The sequence below is a fragment of the Salvelinus namaycush genome, chromosome 1, assembly GCF_016432855.1.
Source record: "Salvelinus namaycush isolate Seneca chromosome 1, SaNama_1.0, whole genome shotgun sequence".
NCBI lineage: Eukaryota > Metazoa > Chordata > Actinopteri > Salmoniformes > Salmonidae > Salvelinus > Salvelinus namaycush.
In genome coordinates this window covers 18,643,895-18,670,420 of record NC_052307.1, presented here as the reverse complement: position 1 = coordinate 18,670,420, position 26,526 = coordinate 18,643,895, and the positions used below count along the sequence as shown (strand labels likewise).

Genomic DNA, 26,526 nt, shown 5'->3' with positions numbered 1-26,526 from the left:
TTAATTCTGTCTGTCTACTCCGATTTCAGAGCACTATTGTCTAAACGTGCCAGAACGCAGAATAACTGATTAATTTACGAACGTTCAATATGGCCGGTGTCAGTAAACGTCGGCAAAGAAGCGTGATTAAATTGTTGTCAGCAGCAGAGTTCAGTCACCAACGCTCTGGATAACATGAAAACAGCCTATTAGCTCTGCTAGCGTATGTAGAATGGTCAGAGTGAGGAACGCCCCGAATTGCGGGCTGCAGTTGCACACTATTGAAGCTTGGTGCTACATCATGTGCACTCTGGGTGCTCAAATTTTCCACAGCTGATTTGCCTGAGAGTTGTGTTCAACCGATGTCATGCTATGTTTGTACAGTAACCGTGTAGTCAGCTAACTGTGTGCATATATATATATATACACGACGGAAACATGACCATCTGACTTCAACTGGCAATCACGAAACAGGAGATGGACAAGGTAAGATTAAGGATGCGGTTTGTTATTGAGAAATGCCTATAGCTAGCCAAGCGAAGTAGCTAACTAGCTACATTCGCTTGCTGAAACCAGGTTGCTAGATAGCAACTGTTGTGTAATACTAAACTGCCATATGCCAGTCAGTTTGTTTGATTGGACATGACTATCATGAAATTCGACTTCGACGATTTTATTTCACGCCGAATGATTAACGTTATGTAGTTAGCTAGCTAAGAATGATAGTCGCTAGTACCGTTACATGTGCACGAGCTAGGCTAACCATAACAAACAAATTGAGCTTGAGTGGATGGGCTAGGTAGGCACTGGCGCACTACTGTATCCCTGACTGGCGCCACTAGCAATTGGAAGCCGAGATAGTTTTAACTGACTTGTTAAACTAACGTGTGTATTCGTGACGTTGCAGACCCAATGTCCTTGTCCATTACACTTGTGTTGGCTTTGAAATGACTTCCCTTACCTGCTAGTGTTCACGTACACTTGTCGCTAACTTAGACATATCTTTCCTTGTTAGTTAAATTTCAATGTAATATTATTGGGTAATTTCTTATTTGTTTTGGTATATTGCAGCAGAGCAAATTGTCACCTGCAGTCCAGCCCTTTGTTCCAAAAGTCCAGCAGGAAGGGAGATTGGAGGCCCCTAAACAACTGACAACTTCACTGCCCCTGACACTACCAAACCCTTATCTGTTAGATCAAGGTTCTAGAAGGTAGGACTAATTCATTTATTTTGCCTTAATTGTTTCCATACATTTCTCTAAACCAAGTACTTGCCGGAGCTGGTGTCGGGTAGTGTGTTTTTAAATTGTAAACTATTTGGTATATTCTGTCATAGAGAATAAACATAGCTTTTTTTGCCATTTGTCTTTAGTTTATTGCAGATTGCGTAGCTAACGTGATTGTGGAGTGAACTCGTTAATTTCTAAATCTCCATCCAGGCATCAGGCTGGTAAGTCTACTTCAGGTGAGGACTCGAGAAAGAGCCCCAGGCAGAGGCCATCAATCACTGATGGTATGCGAGGAGACGCACAGAGCAAGCATGGCTACATCAGCAGCCGTCGTACCAAAGGGACAACTGAAACCAGTGCATACACACCTGGAGAACGACTCATACGTGATCAGCAGACAAAGGTCTGTTTAATTATACTGACCACTTTGAAACCAAACTTGATTATAGCTTAATACAAACAAATGTATTTTAATGTGTATTCATATATCTCAACTTATTCCCCCCCAACTTCACAGGCATCAAAATCTAGTTCTGAGTTTGGTTCTCAGGACAATAACATGATCAGGACATCATTGGATGCACCAGGAAGAGGTAATCACACACGTTGCATATAACGCACAGATATTCATAATGTTTTGTTAATGGTAGGTATCAATGTTTCCTCAAATTGTGCAACTTCCAGCGCGCGTTTACTGTGAACACTGAGGCTTTACCCGCTATAAGTTACAGTTTCAGACAGTGGTCAAGTAGGCTACTGTGCCTTTTTATCATAATTTAGGCCTTCCAGGGTGGCCTACCATCAAAAAGAATGGAGCAAATGTATCCCATAACATTTAAACATGGAAATAGCTGTTCTATCATCCAGCCTACAGTAGCAACCAATGTGTGGTGTTTAATGTAGTCCTACATTCCATGAGACTCTTGAAAAAAGGCTTGACAAGGAGGTGACTGAAAATGTTGTTTGATGCAATAAACCACTTTACAAAATTAAATGCATTATTATTCCTATACTACTATTACAGAGAATAAGACAAATTATGATGCCCTCTGCCTATTGACTACTTCGTTTATTCAAGAAGTCTCAAAATACTGCCCCTTTAAGACAAAAAAAGCTCTTTACCTGACTCGCTTTTCAAAGATGTCTAGAAATGTACTTGTTTTGTGCTCTTGTAGGAAGCAACCACTCCCCCATTGCTGACTACAAATGATCTATAACTAGGCTAATAACTCTCACTAACTAGCAAAGGATGTGAACAAATGTGCTCACGTGGCTACATGCAGCTCTTGCTTTGATCTCAAAACAAGTGCATCTACACATGACCTCTCATGCTGTAAACACAGGCCAGATCAAAGTGAAAGTGTAGTTAAACAGTGTAATTATTCCCTCCAAGGCAATCAAACAAGTGAAATTCAACGGCGCAGACACGAGACGTATGTGGCAGGGTCTACAGGACTACAAAAAGAAAAGCTAGCATGTCATGGACGCCCACGTCATGCTTCCAGACAAACTAAACACCTTCTTTGCCCGCTTTGAGGATAATACAGTGCCACCGTCGTCGCCCGCTAACGACGACTAACCATCTCTGCAGCACTCCACCAATCAGGCCTTTATGGTAGAGTGGCCAGACAGAAGCCACTCCTCAGTAAAAGGCACATGATAGTCTGCTTGGAGTTTGCCAAAAGGCAGCTAAAGACTCTCAGACTGTGAGACAAGACTTTCTGGTCTGATGAAACCAAGATGTAACTTTTTGGCCTGAATGCCAAGCATCACGTCTGGAGGAAACCTGGCCCATCCCTACGGTGAAGTATGGTGGTGGCAGCATCATGCTGTGGGCATGTTTTGTTTTTTTTTTGCGACGGACTGGGAGACTAGTCAGGATCGAGGGAAAGATGAATGGAGCAAAGTACAGAGATCCTTGATGAAAACCTGCTCCAGAGCAGTCAGGACCTCAGACTAGGGTGAATGTTCACCTTCCAACAGGACAATGACCCTAAGCACACAGCCAAGACAACACAGGAGTGACTTTGGGACAAGTCTCGGGAATGTCCTTGAGTGCCCCAGCCAGAGCCCGGACTTGAACCCGATCGAACATCTCTGGAGGGACCTGAAAATAGCTGTGTAGCGACACTCCCATCCAACCTGACAGAGCCTGAGAGGATCTGCAGAGTAGAATGGGAGAAACTCCCCAAATACAGGTGTGCCAAGCTTGTAGCGTCATACCCAAGAAGACTCTAGGCTGTTACTGTCAAAGTTCATTCAACAAAGTACTGAGTAGAGACTGAGTACTTATGTAAATGTTATATTTCCGTTTTTATTTTTAATACATTTGCAAACATTTCTAAAAACCTGTTTTTGCTTTGTTATGGGGTATTGTGCATTATGGGGTGTATTGTCTGTAGATTGATGAGGGGGGGGAAATATTTAAATCATTTTAGAATAAGGCTGTAACGTAACAAATTGTGGAAGAAGTGAAAGGGTCTGAATGCTTTCCGAATGCACTGTATATACTCTTCCATTTGCAAAACATTTTATTTTTTTTGTCTTTAGTGTGGTGTTTTATTTGCTTTGTCTGCAGGGGGTTTTAGAGGGACCAGATCTGCCACAAAGTCATCAGAGAGATCTGAACCTGCCCAGGTGGATCTTGTCACGTTTGAGGTGAAAATGGCTGAATTCCCAGAGCTGGGTGGTTTGGCACCCGGCAGTCCTGCACTTCCTGCCCCACAGAAACCTGGAACCTGCTGGGGATCAGCCTCACCATCCCTCACCCCCCATCATCAGAGCTCAGTATCCACTAGTAAGGTAGGTCTACTGAGCTATAGCATGCTGTCATAATTTCATAAATTAGAAATAACATTTATCTTAAGAAAAGCCATGTGATTTTTGGATCTGTAGACTACACCAGTAAGAAAAGGACAAAGACAGGACCCCAGTCGATGCACCGCTTCCAGTGAAAATAGTGATGCATCCTTGACTATCGCACAAGGTACTGGACCTTTTTTCATTTAGCATTCAAAAGTAATGTAATGGTTTGTGCTGTACGCCATTAAGAAAATAATCAATGTACTTGACCCAATCAGGTCAGCCTGTGGAGGCAGTTTCACAGAGCAGTGGCCTAGCAGTGACCTCCTGGGCCACTGTGGCCTCCCAGCCTCCAAAGAAAGTAATCCCCAAGAAAACAGTCAATAATGGCACTCCCTCCCAGGTACTGTGTGTGCTTGATGCAAATCCTACTGTACATCTCGATCTAGCTAAAGTGCCCCCTTGCTCTCAAACTGATATGTTTAAGCTTTGAAGATTTGCGGAGGTAGAAATTAAGTTGACCAACATTTTCACTTTTGAAGAGAATTTGACCTTTTTTCTTGTTCTTAATTAGAAGGAAACATCTGTGCAGCAAGAAGAACAAGCCTCTGAGAAGAAGAAAAGGAAGAAGAAGAAGAAATCCAAAATGCCGGGTGAAGGTGGAGCGTTAGAGGAGTCTGAGGACCTGGTCATTTATCAGGAGCCACCCAAGTTTGAGGTGCAATAAGTCAGTGCTCATGTACATATACTCAGTTTATTAGGTACACCCATCTAGTACCGTGTCGGTCCCTCCTTTGCCTCCAGAACGACCTGAATTCTTCGGAGGCATGGATTCTGCAAGGTGTGGCGTTCAAACGTAGCTCAATTGGTATCAAGGGACCTAACCTGTGCCAGGAAAAAAAATCCCCACACCATTACACCACTGTTATCAGCCTGTACCATTGACACTAGGCAGGATGGGTCCATAAATTCATGCTGCTTATGCCAAATCATGACTCTGCCATCAGCATGACGCAACGGGAACCAGGATTTGTCGGACCAGGCAATGTTTTTCCACTCCTCCATTGTCCAGTGTTTGAGCCGCTTCTTCTTTATTTTAGCTGATAAGAGTGGAACCTGTATGGTCGTCTGCTGCAATAGCCCATCCGTGACAAAGACAGACAAGTTGTGTGTTTCGAGATGCTGTTCTACACACCGCTGTTGTACTTCGCCGTTATTTGCCTGTGTTTGGCCCGCCTGTTAGCTTGCACGATTCTTGCCATTCTCCTACCTCTCTCATCAACGAGATGTTTTTGCTCACAGGACTGCCGCTGACTGATTTTTGTTTGTTTTGTTGGTCACACCATTCTTGGTACACCCTAGAAATTGTCGTTCTGAGATACTGGAACCAGTGCGCCTGGCACCGATGATCATACCACGCTCAAAGTCGCTTAGGTCACTTGTTTTGCCCATTCTAACGTTCAATCGAACAGTAACTGAATGCCTCTGTCTGCTTGCTTTATATAGCTGGACACGTGACTCACTGTTGGTGCGAACTATTTTTGTGAATGGGGTGGTGTACCTATTAAACTGGACACTGAGTTGTATAGTTATGTTTTAATAATATGCTCAAAGTGCTTTCCATTGTAAAGAGGGATATTTTAAAAAAACTTCAGGAGACCTCCCTTTTTCATATTTTTTAAATTGATTTATTCAACCTACCTAGGGAAGTCAGTTGAGAACAAATTCTTATTTACAATGACGGCCTACCCCGGCCAAACCCTCCCTTAACCCGGATGACGCTGGGCCAATTGTGCGCTGCCCTATTTTTTATAAATCAAATGTGTTTATTAATAGAGCCCCTTTTACAACAGCAGTTGCTACAGTGCTTATACAGAAACTGAGCCTAAAACCCCACGCTGATGATATTTAGTATTAAATCAATTGAATTTATTTGTTGACTGTTTATTTTCCTCCTAGGATGAAGAAGAGTTTCCAGACTTGTCTCTGGCCTTCGCTGGTTTAGGCAGAGTGCAAGGCCACAACTCAATAGTGTTTAGCAACATGGCAAAACTAGTCAACAAGGAGGTATGGAATTAACATTACTCTTGAAAATACAAACCAGAAGCATTATATGTGAAATTACAACTTAATTGAATCAATAATCAATACAAAATCATGTGTTTTTATTTATGGTACAGGAGGGTCACAGAGAAGGAACAGCACTCAGGCCAGGTGACCAAAACAAGGACAAAGCCACAGCAGGAAAAGCTCTCCCTTCAGAGACAAAGAAGGGACAGGTCAGCACTGAACTTTACTCATGATTTATAGGAAAATATTGAAATCTGATTCAGGCTGGCTTATTCTGTACAGACGCTGTTCATGATGTTAGAAGAGCAAATGGGCTAAAAAGGAGCAATATAGCCTAAAAGTCAACCTCCGTTGTTGTTTAACTTTGTCCAAATGGTTATTCTTGTAAATGATGAAACCTTCTCATCAGAAAGCTGAGAAGACCAGTGGGAAGAAGAGCAAAGTCCCTGTGCAGCTGGATATTGGGAATATGCTGGCGGTTCTGGAGAAGAAACAGCAAACTCAGAAAGACAAGCAGGACACCAAAGGGGTCATCCTCTCAGGTTATATTACAGCAGAAAAACACTTCTGTCATTTTTTATTTTTTTTATTTACTCATGGAACTTTTAAATGAAAAGTGCTTGAAAAATAGCACTGATGATGATACAATGCATACACATTGCTACCCACATTTTGTATCATGCTATTCTAACATATCTTCGACACTTGTTACTATGTAGTTGGTGGGTCGCTACCTGTCGGCCATAAGAATGCACTAATCCAGAAGAAACCATGGACACAGGATAAGATAGCCCACAACCCCTTGGACTCGACCAGCCCTCTGGTAAAGAAGGGCAAGCAGAGAGAGGTTCCCAAAGCTAAGAAACCCACACCACTGAAAAGGGTGAGTCTCTCAGACCCCAGCTATCTGGAAATATGTATGGACTGTTATTCCCTAGCTTGGATTTACTCTGACTTTCTTTACTCCCACAAACATTTTCTGTGATGATTAAATGTTTTTACCCTATTGAATGCTTTGCTGAATGGTGCACTGCTATTGGACGAGATCATGCTTGATAAGCCTTACTTTTGCATGTTTTTTTAGACCAATCCGTCTTTCAATATGTTTTTATAGTCCCGTACTCTACTGCCGCCCTTTACCAGTATTGTTTTGTCTGTTCAATCTGCAGGTGATTCTCAAGGAGAGGGAAGACAGGAAACAGAACCGTTTGCTGGAGGAGCGGGCACTGCCCTCTTCAAGTGAAGAATCCAAGATGTCCGGCGACATAACAGAGGAGCTGTGTGAGGCCATCGGCATAGACCAGGACCAGCGTGACTCTACAGGTCAGACACAACTTCACTTCATCATTTTTAGAGTAGGAAATGTACTTGGTGTAAGTATTTCTGACTAAGTGTAAGATGTAATGTGTGTGTGATACTTCAGATGTAAGCAGCAGCCCTACTAGCCCCTCTGTGCTTGAGGAGGAGCAGTCAGAAGTACATGGGGAGACTGAGAAGGAGACGGAGACGGAGACTGAGAAGGAGACGGAGACGGAGACTGAGGAGGAGACGGAGACGGAGGAGACTGAGAAGGAGACGGACACGGAGGAGACTGAAGAGCCAACCAATCAGTCTCAGCCACAGCCCTGCCCTCCCTTTCGACCCAAAATCCACAGCAGGAAATTCAGAGAGTAAGCCATCATGGTTTCCATTTCTTACACTGACAAGATAAGATTCTAAACATATACTCTTAACCATACTGGATGACACACACACCATTTAAATATTGTCTCCCAGTTACTGCAGCCAGGTGCTGAGTAAAGATGTGGATGAGTGTGTGACCAACCTGCTGAAAGAGCTGGTGCGCTTCCAGGACCGGCTGTACCAGAAAGACCCTATGAAGGCCCGCATGAAGAGGCGTCTGGTCATGGGCCTCCGGGAGGTCCTCAAACACCTCAAACTCAGGAAGGTCAAGTGTGTTGTCATCTCCCCCAACTGTGAACGCATCCAATCTAAAGGTACAGTATACTCATTAGACTTAACTTCTACAACCTGGGTTTCCTGTGTAGACTGAGATTCCAGGGGCATTATCTCACCATTGGCTCTTAGAATTGTTGCTTTTCATTGTGTTTATATTGTACATGCAAGAACAAAATGACAATACCCAGTCCTTGTAATGTAAGTAGAGAAAAAATTGAATGTTTATCCAAAGATCTTTTTTCATGTTTTTCCATTTTTTCAGTGTTTACAGTGCACAATGCTAAGGATCATGTATTCCCTCTTCCACAGGCGGTCTGGATGAAGCTCTCCACACCATCATTGACACCTGTCGGGAGCAGGGCGTTCCCTTTGTGTTTGCCCTCTCCAGGAAGGCCCTGGGCCGGTGTGTTAACAAAGCTGTGCCTGTCAGTCTTGTGGGCATCTTCAACTACGATGGAGCACAGGTATGGGCATTCAATAAAACTGGAGGCTTAGTAAGTGCTGCTGGACATTTTTGTTTAGTCTTAATGATACAATGTTGGAGACTTGAGTCACATATTGCATGATACAAACCAGAGAATTGTTCTCTTGAAACTTAAGTGGTGCGTGCATGGATGTGGTTACGGATTATATTTGATTCTACAGGACCATTACCACAAAATGATTGAGCTGTCGTCAGAGGCGAGGAGAGCTTATGAGGTGATGATAGAAAACTTGGACTTGACATCACAAGGAGAACAAGAGAACCAGCTGAGCACTGGGCCACTGCCATCTCCACCAGCCTGCTCAGAATTAGAGGAGCCAGAGTACAGTAAGTGAACAAGTTCCATTCACTGACTGTCAAAAGCTATTTACATTACGCTAAATACTTGTGGAATCTGCCATGACTGGAATCTCCTTCAAACATTTCCCTAGGTTAATTTCCATTTAGCTACATTTCTTGGCGACGCATGGGTGGCCTGATCTGGGCTTAGAACAGTTAGTGTAAATTGTGTCTTACCTGATAAGAAAAACAGGTATTTACCAAGCCTGTTTCTCTGCCCTAGTTTATGTAAGGTGAGGTACTAACTGAATGAAGGACTGCTCAATGATCTTGTTTATTTTCTCTAAATCCTTTTTTCCCCCAGTAAAACTGTGGAAGAAAATGCTGGAGAAGGAATGCAATCACAAGTTTTTAAACTTTGAGGAGCAGTTTAGCTCCGTTCCCAGGGCCAGTGACTGTCAAGAACAGATGGATGAGAAGAGTTGATGATGGAGACTGCCTAAAAACCCACTTGATGCCAGCGCTGACTATCAGTCCTGAAGGAAATACTTGATGGCACACTATAGCACGATTAACCCCATGATGTTGTATCGCAAATGGCACCCTATTCCTTATAGGGAATATTGTGCCATTTCAGATGCTGACAGATCAAAATTGATCTATTTCCTGGGACCAAACCAATCACTAGAAGTGACCCTTCAGCATTTATTTACACTGCTCCATGATTGAGTATGCAGAACAATTTGAGCTAGGTTTATTTACCTAATGTGCCTATATAAAATAGAATCAAAGTATACTTTATCTGTGAACGTTAGATGAGCGACATGACGTCCAGAGGTCCAGTTTTTTTTCTGAACCAATGGAAATGCCACAAACTTTTGTTTGCCTGTGTTCAAATTAGGCATTATTTCCTTTGTCAATCATGTGTGTACTTACTGTATAAGGTTGAGATTCAGTGAGGCTACACCAGTCTACAAATGTCTGCTGTCATATACACTGATATGAACTTTGGTCTTTGACATTAGCCAAACTAAATTATAATTTTATTCTTAACAGAGACAATGTTTTGTCTTTAAATAATTGTCAATACCTAATGAAGCTGATATAATTGTCAATTTACTTTGTTACATTCTTGTAATAAAGACATTCATGTGCAATACTTTAATAGCATTTTTTTATAACAGATATTATGGTTCAGTGATTAATAATGATCTGAAGTGATGTATTTTTACATTCTATTCCTTCTGATGAATCATTTTGAATGGGACTAGTGTCAATGCAGTAAAACCGCCCCCAAATCAAAATGATCAAAGCTGTACAACAAATCAGTTATTCTTGTTTAAAGCAATTACAATGAAAAAATGTATTCACCAAAACTATCCATATTCAAGAGTTAAGTGAGTTTGCTTTCTTGTGTGTAACCTGTGGTGAGTTTCTCAAATACATTAATCAGAAAATACCATATTTATCCAGTCACTGTATACAGTACATACAAAAACAATATCCTGAGGAACATAGTCAATTCCCACAATCCCGAGTATTAAAAAAAAAAAAAAAAAAAAATGTAATTTCAGACAATTACATTTTATAAAGTGTGATAATGACAGGCTCCACATAACCATTAGATCCTATATGCACTCCCTCTTTTGCAGGCACTGTCATATTAGGTTTACATGGCTTCTGGAGACATTTCTCTGAATGATTGCCTCTTACCTTACAGGAAGTGCAATTGAGGGGGACCGTTTCTCTCTTGAGCAGCACTATATTATCATTCTCCACCACACTCACTTTGCTATAGTCCTCCTGCTTCTTATCCATCTCAGGTACCTGCACCTGTAGGCCTATGCTCTTTGTCCACCTCTGAACCTCCACACAACCAATGGCCTTCGAGGGAGTCACAATATTCTGTGATGACAAATTATGTTTGTCATCACAGTTTGATTGGCTCTTGACCACTGTTTCCCTGTAGTCTAGATGTCTGGCTAAGCTGTCCCAGAGATCTTTATGATGGCTTAAGGATCGATACTTGCTGGAAACAGGCGCTTGCTTTGGCGTTTCAGTAACATTGTTGAATGGCTTCTTCTGAGGACATGGGTGAGATGTAACGTCAGTGGACAGGCTCTTGGTCTTCCTAAAAGTAGATTCAAGCCCCTCAGAATAACCCTGTTCCACCATCTCTCTGCTTCCAACTTTTACTTCATTATTAACCTTCATCAAAAGGCTGTGGTTATAGCAACCATGATCTATGGAGTTCTTTGTCCTTGTTCGTCCATTCTGAAGATCTGGTGTCACCTGTTCACTATCAAACACCAGCAGATAGTCCACCTGCTGGTCCTTAGTGGATATGGTGGGAGGAAAGCTCTGGTTGATCAGAGAGCTTAAAATGTCCTCCGACCGCCCACTCTGGAAGAGAGTTGCATAAGATGAACAATACTGGAAGAGGGAAATATTAACATGTAGACCTGCATGTCTAAATTCATGCTCTGAATAATTTGTGTGTTTAGTGGCTGTGATGTCTGGTGGTTGGGAGAAGAGCAAAAGAAGAATTTAGTATAAGATAGACAAGTATATTGCACTTTACCTTGAGGAGTTGTGTATCTAGTCCTGATATCTTTGGACCAGGAACAGGAGGCAGAAGACAATGCTTCACACTGGGACAAAAAAAAAAGAGTAAAAGAAGAGTTTTTAATTGTACTCACAATTTGAATATATTATGGATCGTTTGAAAATAAAACTTTGAAAATATTCTGTTTAAGGAAAATATATACTATTTTCTCTTCATGGCCAGGGTGAAGGTAACAAGCAGGATTATAAAAGCAGAAAAGACGGTGACCACAATCCAGATCGATCGCTCCTTCAGAATGTCTACAAAACACATGGGAGAGAACCGCTTCAGACTGAATTTCAAATGCATACTCTATATCAGGGTTGTGTTCAATTCAGATGTAATTGAGAATGCCTCATGAATTCCAATTCAATCATTGAGTTTGAATTGAAGTAGTAAACAGGATACAGAATTGCAATTCAAATTTTAATTAAAGGAAATATAATTTAATTCAGTGAAATTAAAATGCCTATTCTATATAAGGTGCAATCTACACAAATATACATCTTGTACATAAAACATGTCATTATATACAATACCAGTCAAAAGTTTGGACACACCTACTCATTCAATGGTTTTTCTTTATTTTGACTATTTTCTACATTGTAGAATAATAGTGAAGACATCAAAACTATGAAATAATACATATGGAATCATGTAGTAACCAAAAAGGTGTTAAACATAGCCTGTTTACTTGGTTTAGATTTTGAAATCAAGTAGCCGACCTCTTGGTATTCTCTCAACCAGCTTCATGAGGTAGTCACCTGGAATGCATTTCAATTAACATGTGTGCCTTGATAAAAGTTAATTTGTGGAATTTCTTTCCTTCTTAATGCGCTGATGAAACTGGTTCTCATGAGAACCACCACAGGAAAGGAAGACCCAGGGTTACCCTTGCTGCAGAGGATAAGTTCATTAGACTTACCAGCCTCAGAAATTGCAACCATAATAAATACTTCACAGAGTTCAAGTAACAGACACATCTCAACATCAACTGTTCAGATGAGACTGCATGAAATCAGGCCTTCATGGTCGAATTGCTGCAAAGAAACCACTACTAAAGGACACCAATAAGAAGAAGAGACTTGCTTGGGCCAAGAAACACAAACAATGGGCATTAGGCCGCTGAAAATCTGTCCTTTGGTCTGATGAGTCCAAATGTGAGATTTTTGGTTCCAACCGCCGTGTCTTTGTGAGACACAGAATAGGTGAACAGATGATCTCTGCATGTATGGTTTCCACCATGAAGCATGGAGGAGGAGGTGTGATGGTGCTTTTCTGGTGACACTGTCAGTGATTTATTTAAAATTTAAGGCACACTTAAATGTGCCTTAAGTGGCTACCACAGCAGCATGGCTACCACAGCATTCGGCAGCGATACGCCATCCCATCTGGTTTGTGCTTAATGGGACTATCATTTGTTTTTCAACAGGACAATGACCCAACATACCTCCAGGCTGTGTAAGGGCTTTTTAACCAAGAAGGAGAGTGAATGCTGCATCAGATGACCTGGTCTCCACAATCACCCGACCTTAACCCAATTGAGATGGTTTGGGATGAGTTGGACCGCAGAGTGAAGGAAAACCAGCCAACAAGTGCTCAGCATATGTGGGAACTCCTTCAAGACTGTTGGAAAAGGATTCCAGGTGAAGCTGGTTGGGAGAATGCCAAGAGTGTGCAAAGCTGTCATCAACGCAAAGGGTGGCTATTTTGAAGAATATAAAATATATTTTGATTTGTTTAACACTTTTTTGGTTACTACATGACTCCATAGTTTTGATGTCTTCACTATTATTCTAAAATGTAGAAAATAGTAAAAAATAAAGAAAAACCCTTGAATGAGTAGGTGTGTCCAAATGTTTGACTGGTACTGTATATGCATCTAAAATATTGTTGAAACATTTGATTTTCAGGACAAACTATTACATTTAATGATTAAGAATAACAAAACCTGTATACAAATATTATATTTAATTAATCACCTAAATTTTCCCAGAATGCATTAGTTTAACCCTCAAGTTGACCATAAAGCCTTCAAAAAGAAGCCAAACAAAAAAAATGGTTTGTGGAAATATAATTGGCTACTCTAAGTACTAAGGTTAAAAGAGTATGTGAACATTGTTTCCAGAGAAAAATATATATTCTTTGGGATCTGGAAGTGTGACGCGTCAGATTCAATGAAACTCTCATGTTTTATGAATTGCACTGAATTACATTTTACATCCTGTCACTCAAACTAAAATAACATTTTGTGGCCAATTAAATTAGAATTGAATGGGAGAGGCTTTACGTACACACCTGGTGCTCTAATTGATGACGTATGTCGCGCAACAAGAGTCGCCGAAAGAATTTAGTTCAGTCAGTCGTCCTGATGAGCCCTTCCCAGCTAGCTAGTTTAAAGATTTGGCTCGAAACTTCAGGGATAATTAAAAACTTGTCTGCCGAAGTTGGAACTTGCGAGCTTGTTCAGAATCATTCCATCTTTATCAGGAGTAATTGTTATTTTTTTATTTACAAAAATTTAGAGGTTAATGCCATAGTTCTACATTTACGGTGAATATCGCTACAATACATATGCTTTAGCTGTCACCCTGGCCTGATATTGGCTACACTATCCAGCTACTTCCCTCCTTACTGCGGGAGCGAAGGACACTTGTTACCGGCTTGCAGTGCATACTCTCCCCATTGAGCAGTAAACTATATAAACGGTGACATCCCGACTGTTACTAGTACTCAATACCAATACTACAAGTTATTTCTTGTGAAGGCTGTTATCCTTCTCAAAATGAAATCAAATGAGATGGGAAAAAAATGCCACTTTAACACCGCCGACATGTGATACAGCTTCCCAGTGGGAAGCAACTCACGTCGGCAAGTACTAGCCTATTCTGTCACCCGTAGCAAACAGGCTAGCAACACCCTTGCACTGGTCATTCGCAACGGCTTGTCCTTATGTTAACTAATTGGCATGTCAAGGGGACATCCAGATGGTGACCAATACTACAATTTATTTATACCTCACCCATCGAAATTAACCACTTTCTTTTACAGGTTTTAACTAGCGCAATGCTGCTGCTGTTGTTGCCAGCTAGCCAGAATAAACTATACTGAACAAAAATATGAACACAACATGTAAAGTGTTGGTCCCATGTTTCATAAGCAGAAATAAAGGATCCCAGAAGTGTACCATATGCACAAAACTCTTATTTCTCTTGTACTATACCAAGAAGCTGATTATACAGCATGATCATTACACAGGTGCACCTTGTGCTGGGGGACAATAAAAGGCCACTCTAAAATGTGCAGTTTTGTCTCAACACAATGCCACAGATGTCTCAAGTTTTGAGGAAGCGTGCAATTGGCATGCTGACTGCAGGAATGTCCACCAGAGCTGTTGCTTCCATAAGCCACCGCCAAAGTCGTTTTAGAGAATTTGGCAGTACATCCAACCGGACTAAAAACCGCAGCCTACTTGTAAACACGCCAGCCCAGGACCTCCGCATCTGGCTTCTACACATGCGGGATCGTCTGAGACCAGCCATCGGGACAGCTGATGAAACTGAAGACTATTTCTGTCTGTAATAAAGCCCTTAAGTGGGGAAAAACTAATTCTGATTGGCTGGGCCTGCCTCCCCAGTGGGTGGACCTATGCCATCCCAGGCCCACCCATGTCCGCGACCCTGCCAAGTCATAAGAAATTCATAGGGCCTAATTTATTTATTTAAATTGACTGATTTCCTTATAATGAACTGTAACTCAGTAAAATCTTGAAATTGTTGCATGTTGCGTTTAGATTTCTGTTCAGTATATCTTGCTGGGAGGGGCTCATCAGGACGACTGTGTCGTGTCTTTGGCATCATTAAATTGAAGACTTATTTTATCAAATCAATTCTCTGTAATTATTATTACGTGATTAAACTAATCATGTAAATGTAATTAACTAGGAAGTCAGGGCACCAAGGAAAATCTTCAGATTACAAAGTTATAATTTTCCTAATATAACTTCAGATATTTCAATATCTGATCAATTAGTCTTCTAATTAATGAATTATTCTTTACCTCACGTTAGTCTCATTACAAACGTCGTAAATTGTTGGTTATCTGCACGAACCCAGCCTTTACTATGAATCATCCATACACCAATTGTCTTAATCATTTATTTACTAACTAACTAAATAATCACAGAAATGCATAAACAAACAAACAAACAAACATTAGATATGGTTACAATGAAATGATAGGGGAGGTTCCCTAGTGGGCTAAGCCGATATGGCGGCTTGGTGGACAAAGGGAAGTGGGTGTGGACTGAGAAGGGCGGGAATTACAAGAGTCACTACACAGTTGATAATTATATTGATTGAAATACTAATCCTTTGCACATGAACACTCACTCATTCGGGAATAATTGCAATCAATATATATTGACGCTCAGTGTGTCGTCGTGATCTCTGTTGGAATCGTCCCTCTTTCTGTTGGAAAGTTCATCCACCCGTCTCTCTCTGCTCCCATGAAGTCTCTCGTGATTAGAATGGATACTTCAGAGTCCCATTCAGAAATGTTCTTATAGAATAGTTTTTTCGGCAGTTGTTGGTCTTCACATTCCAGCTCGACATAATTCCTAGCTGCAGACTAGTAATTAGTATCGAAGATTTGCTCTTATTCTGTCGGTATCGATAGTCTCAGAGTTGAACCATTTCCACCCGTGTAGCCAATGCTCCACGTGGTTTGGTTAGGAATTCAACAACCATTACACCCTTAGCTTATACTGAGGTTTTTGTGGTCTTTACTCAAACCTGTGATCGAGGTACGCATGGTCTAAAGAGGATTTCTCCAGGTGGGGGTTTTATTCAGAACAGTAGAAAAGGGGTGTCCCATGAGCCAGATCATGTCTGTGCTCACGGGGGCGGGCCAATGACTTAGTTAAACTTTGAAGGGAATACAATTCTCTCACATTAATGGTTCAAAATGACATTACATAATTTCAAATAGTTTCATCTTTACTCATTCATTTTATACTATAATTAGATGAAAATCTCATAACGGAGACTCTTGTATAAACAGAGTTATGGTAATGTGGCTGTATTGTCTTTCAATGAGGTCACAACATGAAACAAAATGGACCGGTCGTAGCTGGCTTCTCCACCGACCGGTTACACATTCTCTAAAACATGGATATTGTTCAGTTCTCAAGTTCTGTGATGTAGAATAAGTTCCTTTGTTCTACTGTGAAACTCTCTCTCTGTATACTGCCTGGCCATGAGGAGAGTCTCCTCTAGGAATTTGCAACCTGAGATAACAGAACCTGGGTGCAGGGGGAAGAGAGAGGTGGTGAGAGAGGGGGATGGTACTCGCTATACCCAAAGAGGGCCACGTCATGACAACTGACTGAACCAAATCCATTAGTCTCCACTTGACTCTCAGCTGCGCAACATACAATTTGTGCACCAGGCGTGCAGGCCAGCTGTAACGGATTACATTTACGTTACTTTCTAAATGTAATCTTTTACAGTTACTGTACGAAAGGCTGTGAATTATTTGTATTTAATCATATTAGTAATGTTAGTTCATCATATACGAGCTGTAACTCACCGGTGAAGTGGAGCAGAGCATGCTGGGCGATCTCAAGCTCAGAGAAGAAGATCAGCTCGAGAGAAGTCAAGTGAGAGAAAGTTCCAGCCATCCTTGCGTTTTCCCACCAGTTAGTTTTCAATGTGTTAGCCAAGGACAGTGTGCGTCCTTATTGATACGCAAGTACATATTTATATATTTCAGGACGACTGACTTAAAACCTAGTGGTTAAACACGGAAGTAGTTCCAATAGTTTTTTCACGTTGGGGATTTATCAAAACAACCCAACCAAGCCGCACTGCTTCTTGACACAATGCCCACTTAACCCGGAAGCCAGCCGCACCAATGTGTCGTAGGAAACACCGTACACCTGGCTACCGTGTCATTGTGCACTGCTCCCGGCCCGCCACAGGAGTCGCTAGTGCGCGATGGGAAAAGGACATCCCTGCCGGCCAAACCCTCCCCTAACCTGGACGACGCTGGGCCATTTGTGTGCCGCCCCATGGGTCTCCCGGTCGCAGCTGGCTGCGACTTGAACCCAGAATCTCTAGTGGTACAGCTAGCACTGCAATGCAGTGCCTTAGACCACTGCACCACTCGGGAGGCCCACGCATACTCGGGCTGACTGGCTCTCGTTCAGGCAAATGAGAAATAAGTGCACGCAGGTTATCCGGAAGGCCAAAGTTAGTTACTTTAAGGAGCAGTTCTCTCTGTGGGTCTAACCCCAAGAAATTCTGGAATACAGTTAAAGACATGGAGAATAAACCCTCCTTCTCACAGCTGCCCATGTCCCTTAATGTTGATGTGGTTGTTACTGACAAGGAGCACATGGCTGAGGTCTTTAATCACCACTTCATTAAGTCAGGATTCCTATTTGACTCAGCCATGCCTCATTGCCCGTCCAACATTTCCTCATCTCCCACCCCTTCTAATGCAACTAGCTCTAATGCTCCTCCCTCCCCTTCCCCACTACAAAGTATCTCCCTGCAGGCAGTCACTGAGTCTGAGGTGCTAAAGGACCTCCTTAAACTTTACCCCAAAAAACAATCTGGGTCAGATGGTTTGGATCGTTTCTTCTTTAAGATTGCAGCCCCTAATATCGCCAAGCCTGTATCTGACCTTTTTAACCTGTCTCTCCTCTCTGGGGAAGTTCCCATTGCTTGGAAGGCAGCCATGGTGCGTCCTCTATTTAAAGGGAGAGATCATGCTGATCCTAACTGTTATAGGCCAATTTCTATTTTGCCCTGTTTATCAAAAGTGTTGGAAAAACTTGTCAATAATCAACTGACTGGCTTTTTTTATGTCTATAGTATTCTCTCTGGTATGCAATCTGGTTTCTGCTCAGGTTATGGATGTGTCACTGGAACCTTAAAGGTCCTAAACGATGTCACCATTACCCTTGATTCTAAGCAATGTTGTGCTGATATTTTTATTGACTTGGCCAAAGTTTTTGATACAGTAAACCATTTCATTCTTTTGGGCCGGCTAAGGAGTATTGGTGTCTGAGGGGTCTTTGGCCTGGTTTGCTAACTACCCTATCAAAGTCTCCAAGGGAGTACCCCAAGTCTCGATCATAGGACCCTACGCACTGCTCAATTTGCATCAACAACATAGTACAGGCAGTAGGAAGCGCTCTCATCCATTTATATGCAGATGATACAGTCTTATACTCAGCTGGCCCTCCCTGGATTTTGTGTTAAACACTCTACAACAAAGCTTTCTTAGTGTCCAACAAGCTTTCTCTGCCCTTAACCCTTGTTCTGAACACCTCCAAAACAAAGGTCATGTGGTTTGGTAAGAAGAATGGCCCTCTCCCCACCAGTGTGATTACTGCCTCTGAGGGTTTTAGAGCTTGAGGTAGTCACCTCATACAAGTACTTGGGAGTATGGCTAGATGGTACACTGTCTATGGGCCTCCCGTGTAGTGCAGCGGTCTAAGGCATCACTACAGACCCGAGTTCGATCCCAGGCTGTGTCGCAGCCGGCCACGAACATAAGAGACCCATGAGGCGGCGCACAATTGGCCCAGCGTCGTCCGGTTTAGAGGGTTTGGCTGGCCGGGATGTCCTTGTCCCGTCGTGCTCTTGTGGCGGGCCGGGTGCATGCACGCTAACTTCGGTCGCCAGTTGTGTTTTCTTCCAACACATTGGTGCGGCTGGCTTCCGGGTTAAGCGAGCAGTGTGTCAAGAAGCAGTACGGCTTTGCAGGGTCATGTTTCGGAGGACGCATGGCTCCTGAACTTCACCTCTCCAGAGTCCGTACGAGAGTTGCAGCGATGGGAAAAGACTACCTACCAATTGGATATCACGAAATTGGGGAGAAAAAAGGGGTAAAAAGTACAACAAAAATAAATAAAAATAAAAGCTGCAGGCTAAGGTTAAATCTAGACTTGGTTTCCTCTATCGTAATCGCTCCTCTTTCACCCCAGCTGCCGAACTAACCCTGATTCAGATGACCATACTACCCATGCTAGATTACGAAGACGTAATTTATAGATCGGCAGGTAAGGGTGCTCTCGAGTGGCTAGATGTTCTTTACCATTCGGCCATCAGATTTGCCACCAATGCTCCTTATAGGACACATCTCTGCACTCTATACTCCTCTGTAAACTGGTCATCTCTGTATACCCGTCGCAAGACCCACTGGTTGATGCTTATTTATAAAACCCTCTTAGGCCTCACTCCCCCCTATCTGAAATACCTACTGCAGCCCTCATCCTCCACATACAACACCCGTTCTGTTAAAAGTTCCCCAAAGCACACACATCCCTGGGTCGCTCCTCATTTCAGTTCGCTGCAGCTAGCGACTGAAACGAGCTTTTTTTAAAAACACTCAAACTGGACAGTTTTATCTCAATCTCTTCATTCAAAGACTCAATCATGGACACTTACTGACAGTTGTGGCTTCTTCATGTGATGTATTGTAGTGTCTACCTTCTTGCCTTTGTGCTGTTGTCTGTGCCCAATGTTTGTACCATGTTTTGTGCTGCTACCATGTTGTGTTTCTACCATATTGTCATGTGTTGTTGCTACCATGCTGGGTTGTCATGTGTTGCTGCCATGTTATGTTGTTGTCTTAGGGCTCTCTTTATGTAGTGTTGTGGTGTCTCACTTGTCATGATGTGTGTTTTGTCCTATATTTTTAATCCCAGCCCCCGTCCCACAGGAGGCCTTTTTTGGTAGGCCGTCATTGTAATAAGAATTTGTTCTTAACTGACTTGCCTAGTTAAATAAATTAAAAAGGTGTTTATGTCTGAAGATGCACTCTGCGACGATAATGTCAAATTTATGGTTACGCTAACTAGTAGTTTCTACTGCGAGCTAGCTACTGTGAGCTGTCTAGCTCTGTTGTGGTTGTCATATCATTTCAGACATTTAACCCTGTATTTGTATTGGATAATTTCCCCCCGTGCGTCATTTATATGCCCTGCAATTGTATAGGTGTATGGTACATCATTATATTATATTTCACTGTTTAAAGGTATTCAAGTTCATTGTGCAGTTGTAGCCCTGTACTGAAAATGATGGCGCTATGCTTTGTAGTACAGTTGAAGTCGGAAGTTTACATATACCTTAGCCAAATACATTTAAACTCAGTTTCACGATTTCTGACATTTAATCCTAGTAAAAATTCTCTGTCTTAAGTCAGTTAGGATCACCACTTTATTTTAAGAATGTGAAATGTCAGAATAATAGCAGAGATTATGATTTATTTCAGCTATTATTTCTTTCATCACATTCCCAGTGGGTCAGAAGTTTACATACACTCAATTAGTAGTTGGTAGCATGGCCTTTAAATTGTTTAACGTAGGTCAAACGTTTTGGGTAGCCTTCCACAAGCTTCCCACAATAAGTTGGGTGAATTTTGGCCCATTCCTCCTGACAGAGCTGATGTAACTGAGTCAGGTTTGTAGGCCTCCTTGCTGACACACGCTTTTTCAGTTCTGCCCACAAATGTTCTATAGGATTGAGGTCATGGCTTTCTGATGTCCACTCCAATACCTTGACTTTGTTGTCTTTTAGCCATTTTGCCACAACTTTGGAAGTATGCTTGGGGTCATTGTCCATTTGGAAGACCCATTTGCGACCATGCTTTAACTTCCTGACTAATGTCTTGAGATGTTGCTTCAATATATTCACATAATTTTCCTCTCTCATGATGCCATCTATTTTGTGAAATGCACCAGTCCCCTCCTGCAGCAAAACACCCCCACAACATGGTGCTGCCACCCCCGTGCTTCACGGTTGGGAGGGTGTTCTTCGACATGCAAGCTTCCCCCTTTTTCCTCCGAACATAATGATGGTCATTATGGCTAAACAGTTATATTTTTGTTTCATCAGACCAGAGGACATTTCTCCAAAAAGTACGATCTTTGTCCCCATGTGCAGTTGCAAACCGTAGTCTGGCTTTTTTGTGGCGGTTTTGGGCAGTGGCTTCTTCCTTGCTGAGCGGCCTTTCAGGTTATGTCGATATAGGACTTGTTTTACTGTGGATATAAATGTTTCCTCCAGCATCTTCACAAGGTCCTTTGCTGTTGTTCTGGGATTGATTTGCACTTTTCACACCAAAGTACGTTCATCTCTAGGAGACAGAACGCGTCTCCTTCCTGAGCGGTATGATGGCTGCGTGGTCCCATGTTTATTATTTGGCACAGCCAGTCATAAAATCTGATTTTAAACCTAACCACACTGCTAACCTTAATGCCTAACCCTAACTTTAAATTGAGACCACAAAGCAAATTTTTTTTTTTTTTTTTACAATATAGCCAATTTTGACTTTGCAGCTGGCCCATCTAATGGAGATCGCTCAGTTCTGCCTCAAAGACAAGACTCATCCCAATAACATCAACCTACCTGCTTAAGAGGCCTTAGAAGAAGACAACAAATGTATATTAGCAATTGAACGACATCTATTGTAGGATAAATTAATGTCAAATTTTACATAGCTGGCCATAAATTGATGTATTTTTCTTTATGGGTTGGTTATGTAGGCTTCTTCTAACCCATTGCTTTCTACTACAGATAATAATATGATTAAATTATATCTTTACATTAAAAACCAAAGTCTGTCAGATTTCCAGTCATTCCAATTAATTTAATACCCCTTGATCTTCAAGAATAGGACTTGGAAATACAGATAAACCAAATTGTTTTACCTGAGCATAACCCCAAAACTAAGGACTAATTAGCCTACTCTGTTAATGATTTTGTTGTCATCGAGGACTGATTTGGCTCATTGATTCGAGTTGAAAAAGGAATTCTGCTCTAAAAATGGCATGCTTTGAGCACTACCGAAAAGTGCCATTTGCATGTGAAAAATGTATGCCATATGCTGCATTTGCTATAGGCCTATTGTTTACCTTTTTGTTGGTGACACTTTGATATCTCGATAATTTGCAGCTGTTTAAGTCTATCAAAAGTGCACCAGTTTGAGCATGTGTCTGTTTAGGCCTATGGACATTTTATTTTTGAATCAGCACGAATTAGATTGAGCAATAAAAGCCCCACTTGTGGTGTTCTTAAATTAAACTTGTTTATGACAGTATGGAGCACAATACCACGGGGCAGTTTAGAAGGGAGGAACTCAAACTTTTATTTGATAGGCTGGGTGGGATCCGCACTACCACTGCAGCTGTTGCAAAACCTTTCTTAAACGGAAGCAAACGGAACGGGGAGGGACCTACCTGAATTTTTTCAATAGAAACTCTTGTTTTGCTTAAACGGTAAACGGTTTCCGTAATGAATACACCCCTGGTCACAAAAACAATGATTGATAGGCAGTTTAAATTTCTTCAATTCAACCATTATTGGGTTAAAATACACATATGTACATTTGTGAACAGCCATCCACAGCAATCAGTCTCCGTAAAGATCAAATTGACAAATGAGAGCAGTAGTGTGATTCACACCAATGCCCTATGTAGCCTAGATATTAATAAATGCTATCCGTGTCTCCTATATGCTACACGACTGCTACACCATTGGAAGACATAGCTTGGACGTTAGCCTATTCCTGCTCTTTTCTCGCAATCCATCAGACAAATTTGGTGTGTCATCAGTGGTCTCTGACTTATAGAAAAGTTGTCACATTATTTTTGCAACATCCTTTCTGAATTTTAAAGTAATCCTAGAAGTAATCATGTCGTTTTTCAAAAGTATCTGCAATCTGAATACAATTTTTTGCTGGTAACGTAACGGGTTACAGTTACAGTTCAAATGTGATCCGTTACTCCCCTACCCTGCAGACGTGTTCGTATAGCCTCTCCCAATTTTAACTCATGAGTTGAATAAGAGTCAGTTCCAAAATTCTGAATTGAGCACAACCCTGCTGTATATCAACAGTAAGTATTGTATGTCCAAGTATGTTCACTATGCACTTTCTGCTTATCTGAAATTCTCTTACTGGTGGACACTTAACCTTGATCCCATCTGTACATCAACCACCTTGGATGCCACAAAGTGGTACAGTAAGGACCAAGATAGCATAGAACCATTGAGCTCTGCAACTTATTGAGGGAAATAAAATAATCATAAAAAAATCTTACAGTCAGGGACCTCTGTGTGTGTAGTGGTGCTCCACTCGCTCCAGAGGCTATGGTCTAGTTTACAGCGAAGCTGGACCATGTAGACCTCTCCTGGATGCAGACTGTAGATGATCAACTGGGTCTGCTTCCCTGAGGCATACTCCTATAAAGACAAATATAAGGAAACTAAGAAGAGCCTGGACCTGACCAACTGTTTATATATAACATCAACTAAATGGAAACTAAACAGTTAATAAATAAGTTTACATTTCTAACTTGACCCTCACGGAGTAAACTACAATGAGAGTAAAATAAAAAACAGGGAATTTATCAAATTTATCTCTTTTTGCCTTGTCTGTCTACTCTATAGAGTAACCCATCCACACACACACACACCTCCCACTCGCTCTCCTTCTTATTCTGTCGTTTCAGCCGTAGTTGGTAGGTAAGAGTGATCCAGCCAGAGCGTGTGTCGGCCTCATGAGGGGGCTCCCATTTCACCAGGAGGTGTGGACTCTCCTCAGTCTCCACCACAGACACTGTCACATTCTCTGGGGCATTGGGCTGGACTGCATGAAGCACAGATAGAACACAATTCATTTCTGTAGGGCTCCAATAGGCTTGATCCATATTCAGTAAATTCTATATCAGGGATGGGCAACTGAAGGCCCACCCCACCTTCTGTAGACTCGCAGATTGTGGAGACCTCAGTCGGGGTCTCAACTTACTGTTGACAATTGGAATAGTAGAATACACAAGGTGCAATTTCGAAATGTGGTTGTGCATCAGCAGCTTTTCTCTTATGTCATTCACTGACAGTCGCTCAATTAACCCATGTCAGCTAAAATGTTTTAGATTTGTAAATTAGTCTAGCCAGCTATCTAAACTTGTAGTAACCATGGTCGAATTACCAACCGGGGGGCCCCCCATTGATTTTGTTTATCACTATCACTCAGATATCATATAAAAAACTGCAAACATTTCTCTTCACCCTATGGCAAAATATGTAGAATTGCAGGAAATTAGTTGTAAAACCGCACATTTTCCTCTCTGCCCCATGGCAAAATATGTAGAATTGCCGCGAACTTCCTTCAAAACTGCAAAATGTTCTCTACGCCCCATGGCAAAATGTGTAGCATTACAGGAAATGAACTCTAAAACGTTCCCTCCGCTGTCAATTTCCAAAAGGCTAGGGCCGGCTCTGACTGCATACAGTATGTGGGTATGGATGTGGGTACACAAACCCGCAAGTCCCTGCAGCCCTTCGTGATGAGTTCAGATGTTTTGCCCATCCCTGCTCTATATAGACATAAGAATGGATGTTCGCTCAAACATATGCAAATCAAATCAGGTTTTATAAATGTAAAATCTAAACATAGTAATATTTTGTTTTCCTGTTTTTCAATGATTTGTTTGTTTTTTGGTCATAATGGAGTAGATCCAGCCACATGTCAATAAAGTATCACATCAATAACTAAATTTGTTTTCTTTGCATTTATCCTATGCCAAAACAAACAACAAGTAAGCCAGAGTCTACACAGTCGGGTCGAGAGCATGTAATCACATACTACAAGATATGAAACATGATCTAAGTTGTGCACATGACCCAAACCAGTTCATCCTCATTCTAGTCCAGTAAGTTCAGGTGGTTCCTGTGTCCAAACCAGTCAGTGAGTATTTTTCTATTCTCCCAAGTTGATCTCAGGGATACTTCTTTATAGTAAATTGACATATGGTGACTGATGAATATTCTACTGTAGGTTTGTGCGCTGCAAGCTCTGCTACCTAAAGTGTCAACTAATTAAAAAACTAATGTTAATACATGAATGAACGGTTGATTATTTCTAACACCAGTAGAGCAGTTTACCAATATACATAACATCCACCTCCAGCGGGTCAGAGACAGTGCTGCCCAGAGAGTTGATGGCCACCACTGTGATGTTGTAGTTGACCCATATAGAGGTGTGGCTCTTGTTGAAGAAGCACGAGTTGCTCCCTGCAGCTTGGTAATCTGGACACTCGTACATTCCATCGGAGCTGCACAAAGACAAACAAGACCTTTTCTGACATTCATAGGGGTGAATGCTGGTGATGTGTGCTGGTGCGGGCATCACAGTAAACTTGCATTACATCAATGTAGATAAATACAACACGTGAACACTCAAGGCTGTTTTGCAATGCAGGGCTGATTGGGGCTGTCAGAGGTAACTCACCAACAAAGTTGTGTACTCAGTTGACTGATCTTGCACGTGATAAGTATGGAGACTGAGCTAGTACTTTTCTACAGTCAGTGGATTTCAATGGTGTTCAGTGCTGACACAGGACAGCTTCAGTACACATATCAATAATGTTGAAGCTGGGTAACTAGAACTACCACCATATAATCATAATAAGAGTGGTCTTGACTCTAGACCTACAAATCAACAGTGGACACAAAAATATAAATGATTAAAATGAGTGCTACGAACTCTTCTTTCTGGTAATAGAGGTGGTGGGTTGTGGGTAGTCCTCCATCAAAACCAGGGTCCCACCGGCATGTAAAGGTCTCCTTCTCAGGGGATCTACAGTTGATGAGCACAGGTTTCCCTGGGTGAGAGATACCTGGGTGCACACACATGCCACAGCTGGACATTAGCGCATGACAATCTACCTGCACATAACATGTTGGGGAACATCTATATTTATATTCCCGAAAAAATGTACAAAGACTCCAGCCACCCGAGACATGGACCGTTCTCCCGTGCTCCTGTCCGGCAGGCGGTACCGGTGTATCAAGGCTCAGACCAACAGACTTCTAAACAGCTTCTATCCCCCTAGCCATAAGACTGGTAAATGGTTAACAACTACTGCTAAAATTATTTTTGATTAGATGTATAACTACCACTACAATACTGTTAATTGATTATTGATTGCGATTACCATTAGCTTCAATCTATTTATCCTGTTACTAGTGACTATTACTCCTGTTCACATTTAATGTTGCCATTAATATATTACCATAAGTATTTATATATTCCTGCTACTAGTC

General features: G+C 41.7%; 2 protein-coding genes across 2 annotated transcripts; one reads left to right on the top strand and one right to left on the bottom strand.

The window, feature by feature from the left end:
• Positions 1-267: 267 nt before the first annotated feature.
• On the top strand, positions 268-9,967 carry LOC120056306 (selenocysteine insertion sequence-binding protein 2-like). The gene is made up of 18 exons (XM_039004559.1): positions 268-465; positions 1,051-1,190; positions 1,419-1,611; positions 1,726-1,801; positions 3,787-4,010; positions 4,104-4,194; positions 4,289-4,413; positions 4,585-4,728; positions 5,970-6,077; positions 6,191-6,289; positions 6,490-6,622; positions 6,800-6,963; positions 7,250-7,403; positions 7,504-7,750; positions 7,857-8,077; positions 8,349-8,503; positions 8,685-8,850; positions 9,167-9,967. The coding sequence occupies exons 1-18, from the start codon at positions 457-459 to the stop codon at positions 9,286-9,288; spliced, it is 2,571 nt and encodes an 856-aa protein (XP_038860487.1). The 5' UTR covers positions 268-456; the 3' UTR covers positions 9,289-9,967.
• A 413-nt stretch (positions 9,968-10,380) lies between these two features.
• Positions 10,381-26,130, bottom strand: prlrb (prolactin receptor b). Its single transcript, XM_038997307.1, has 7 exons — positions 25,967-26,130; positions 25,366-25,535; positions 23,895-24,067; positions 23,520-23,661; positions 11,571-11,667; positions 11,384-11,453; positions 10,381-11,205 (listed from the first exon to the last, which is right to left on the bottom strand). The coding sequence occupies exons 1-7, from the start codon at positions 26,128-26,130 to the stop codon at positions 10,381-10,383; spliced, it is 1,641 nt and encodes a 546-aa protein (XP_038853235.1).
• Positions 26,131-26,526: the final 396 nt, after the last annotated feature.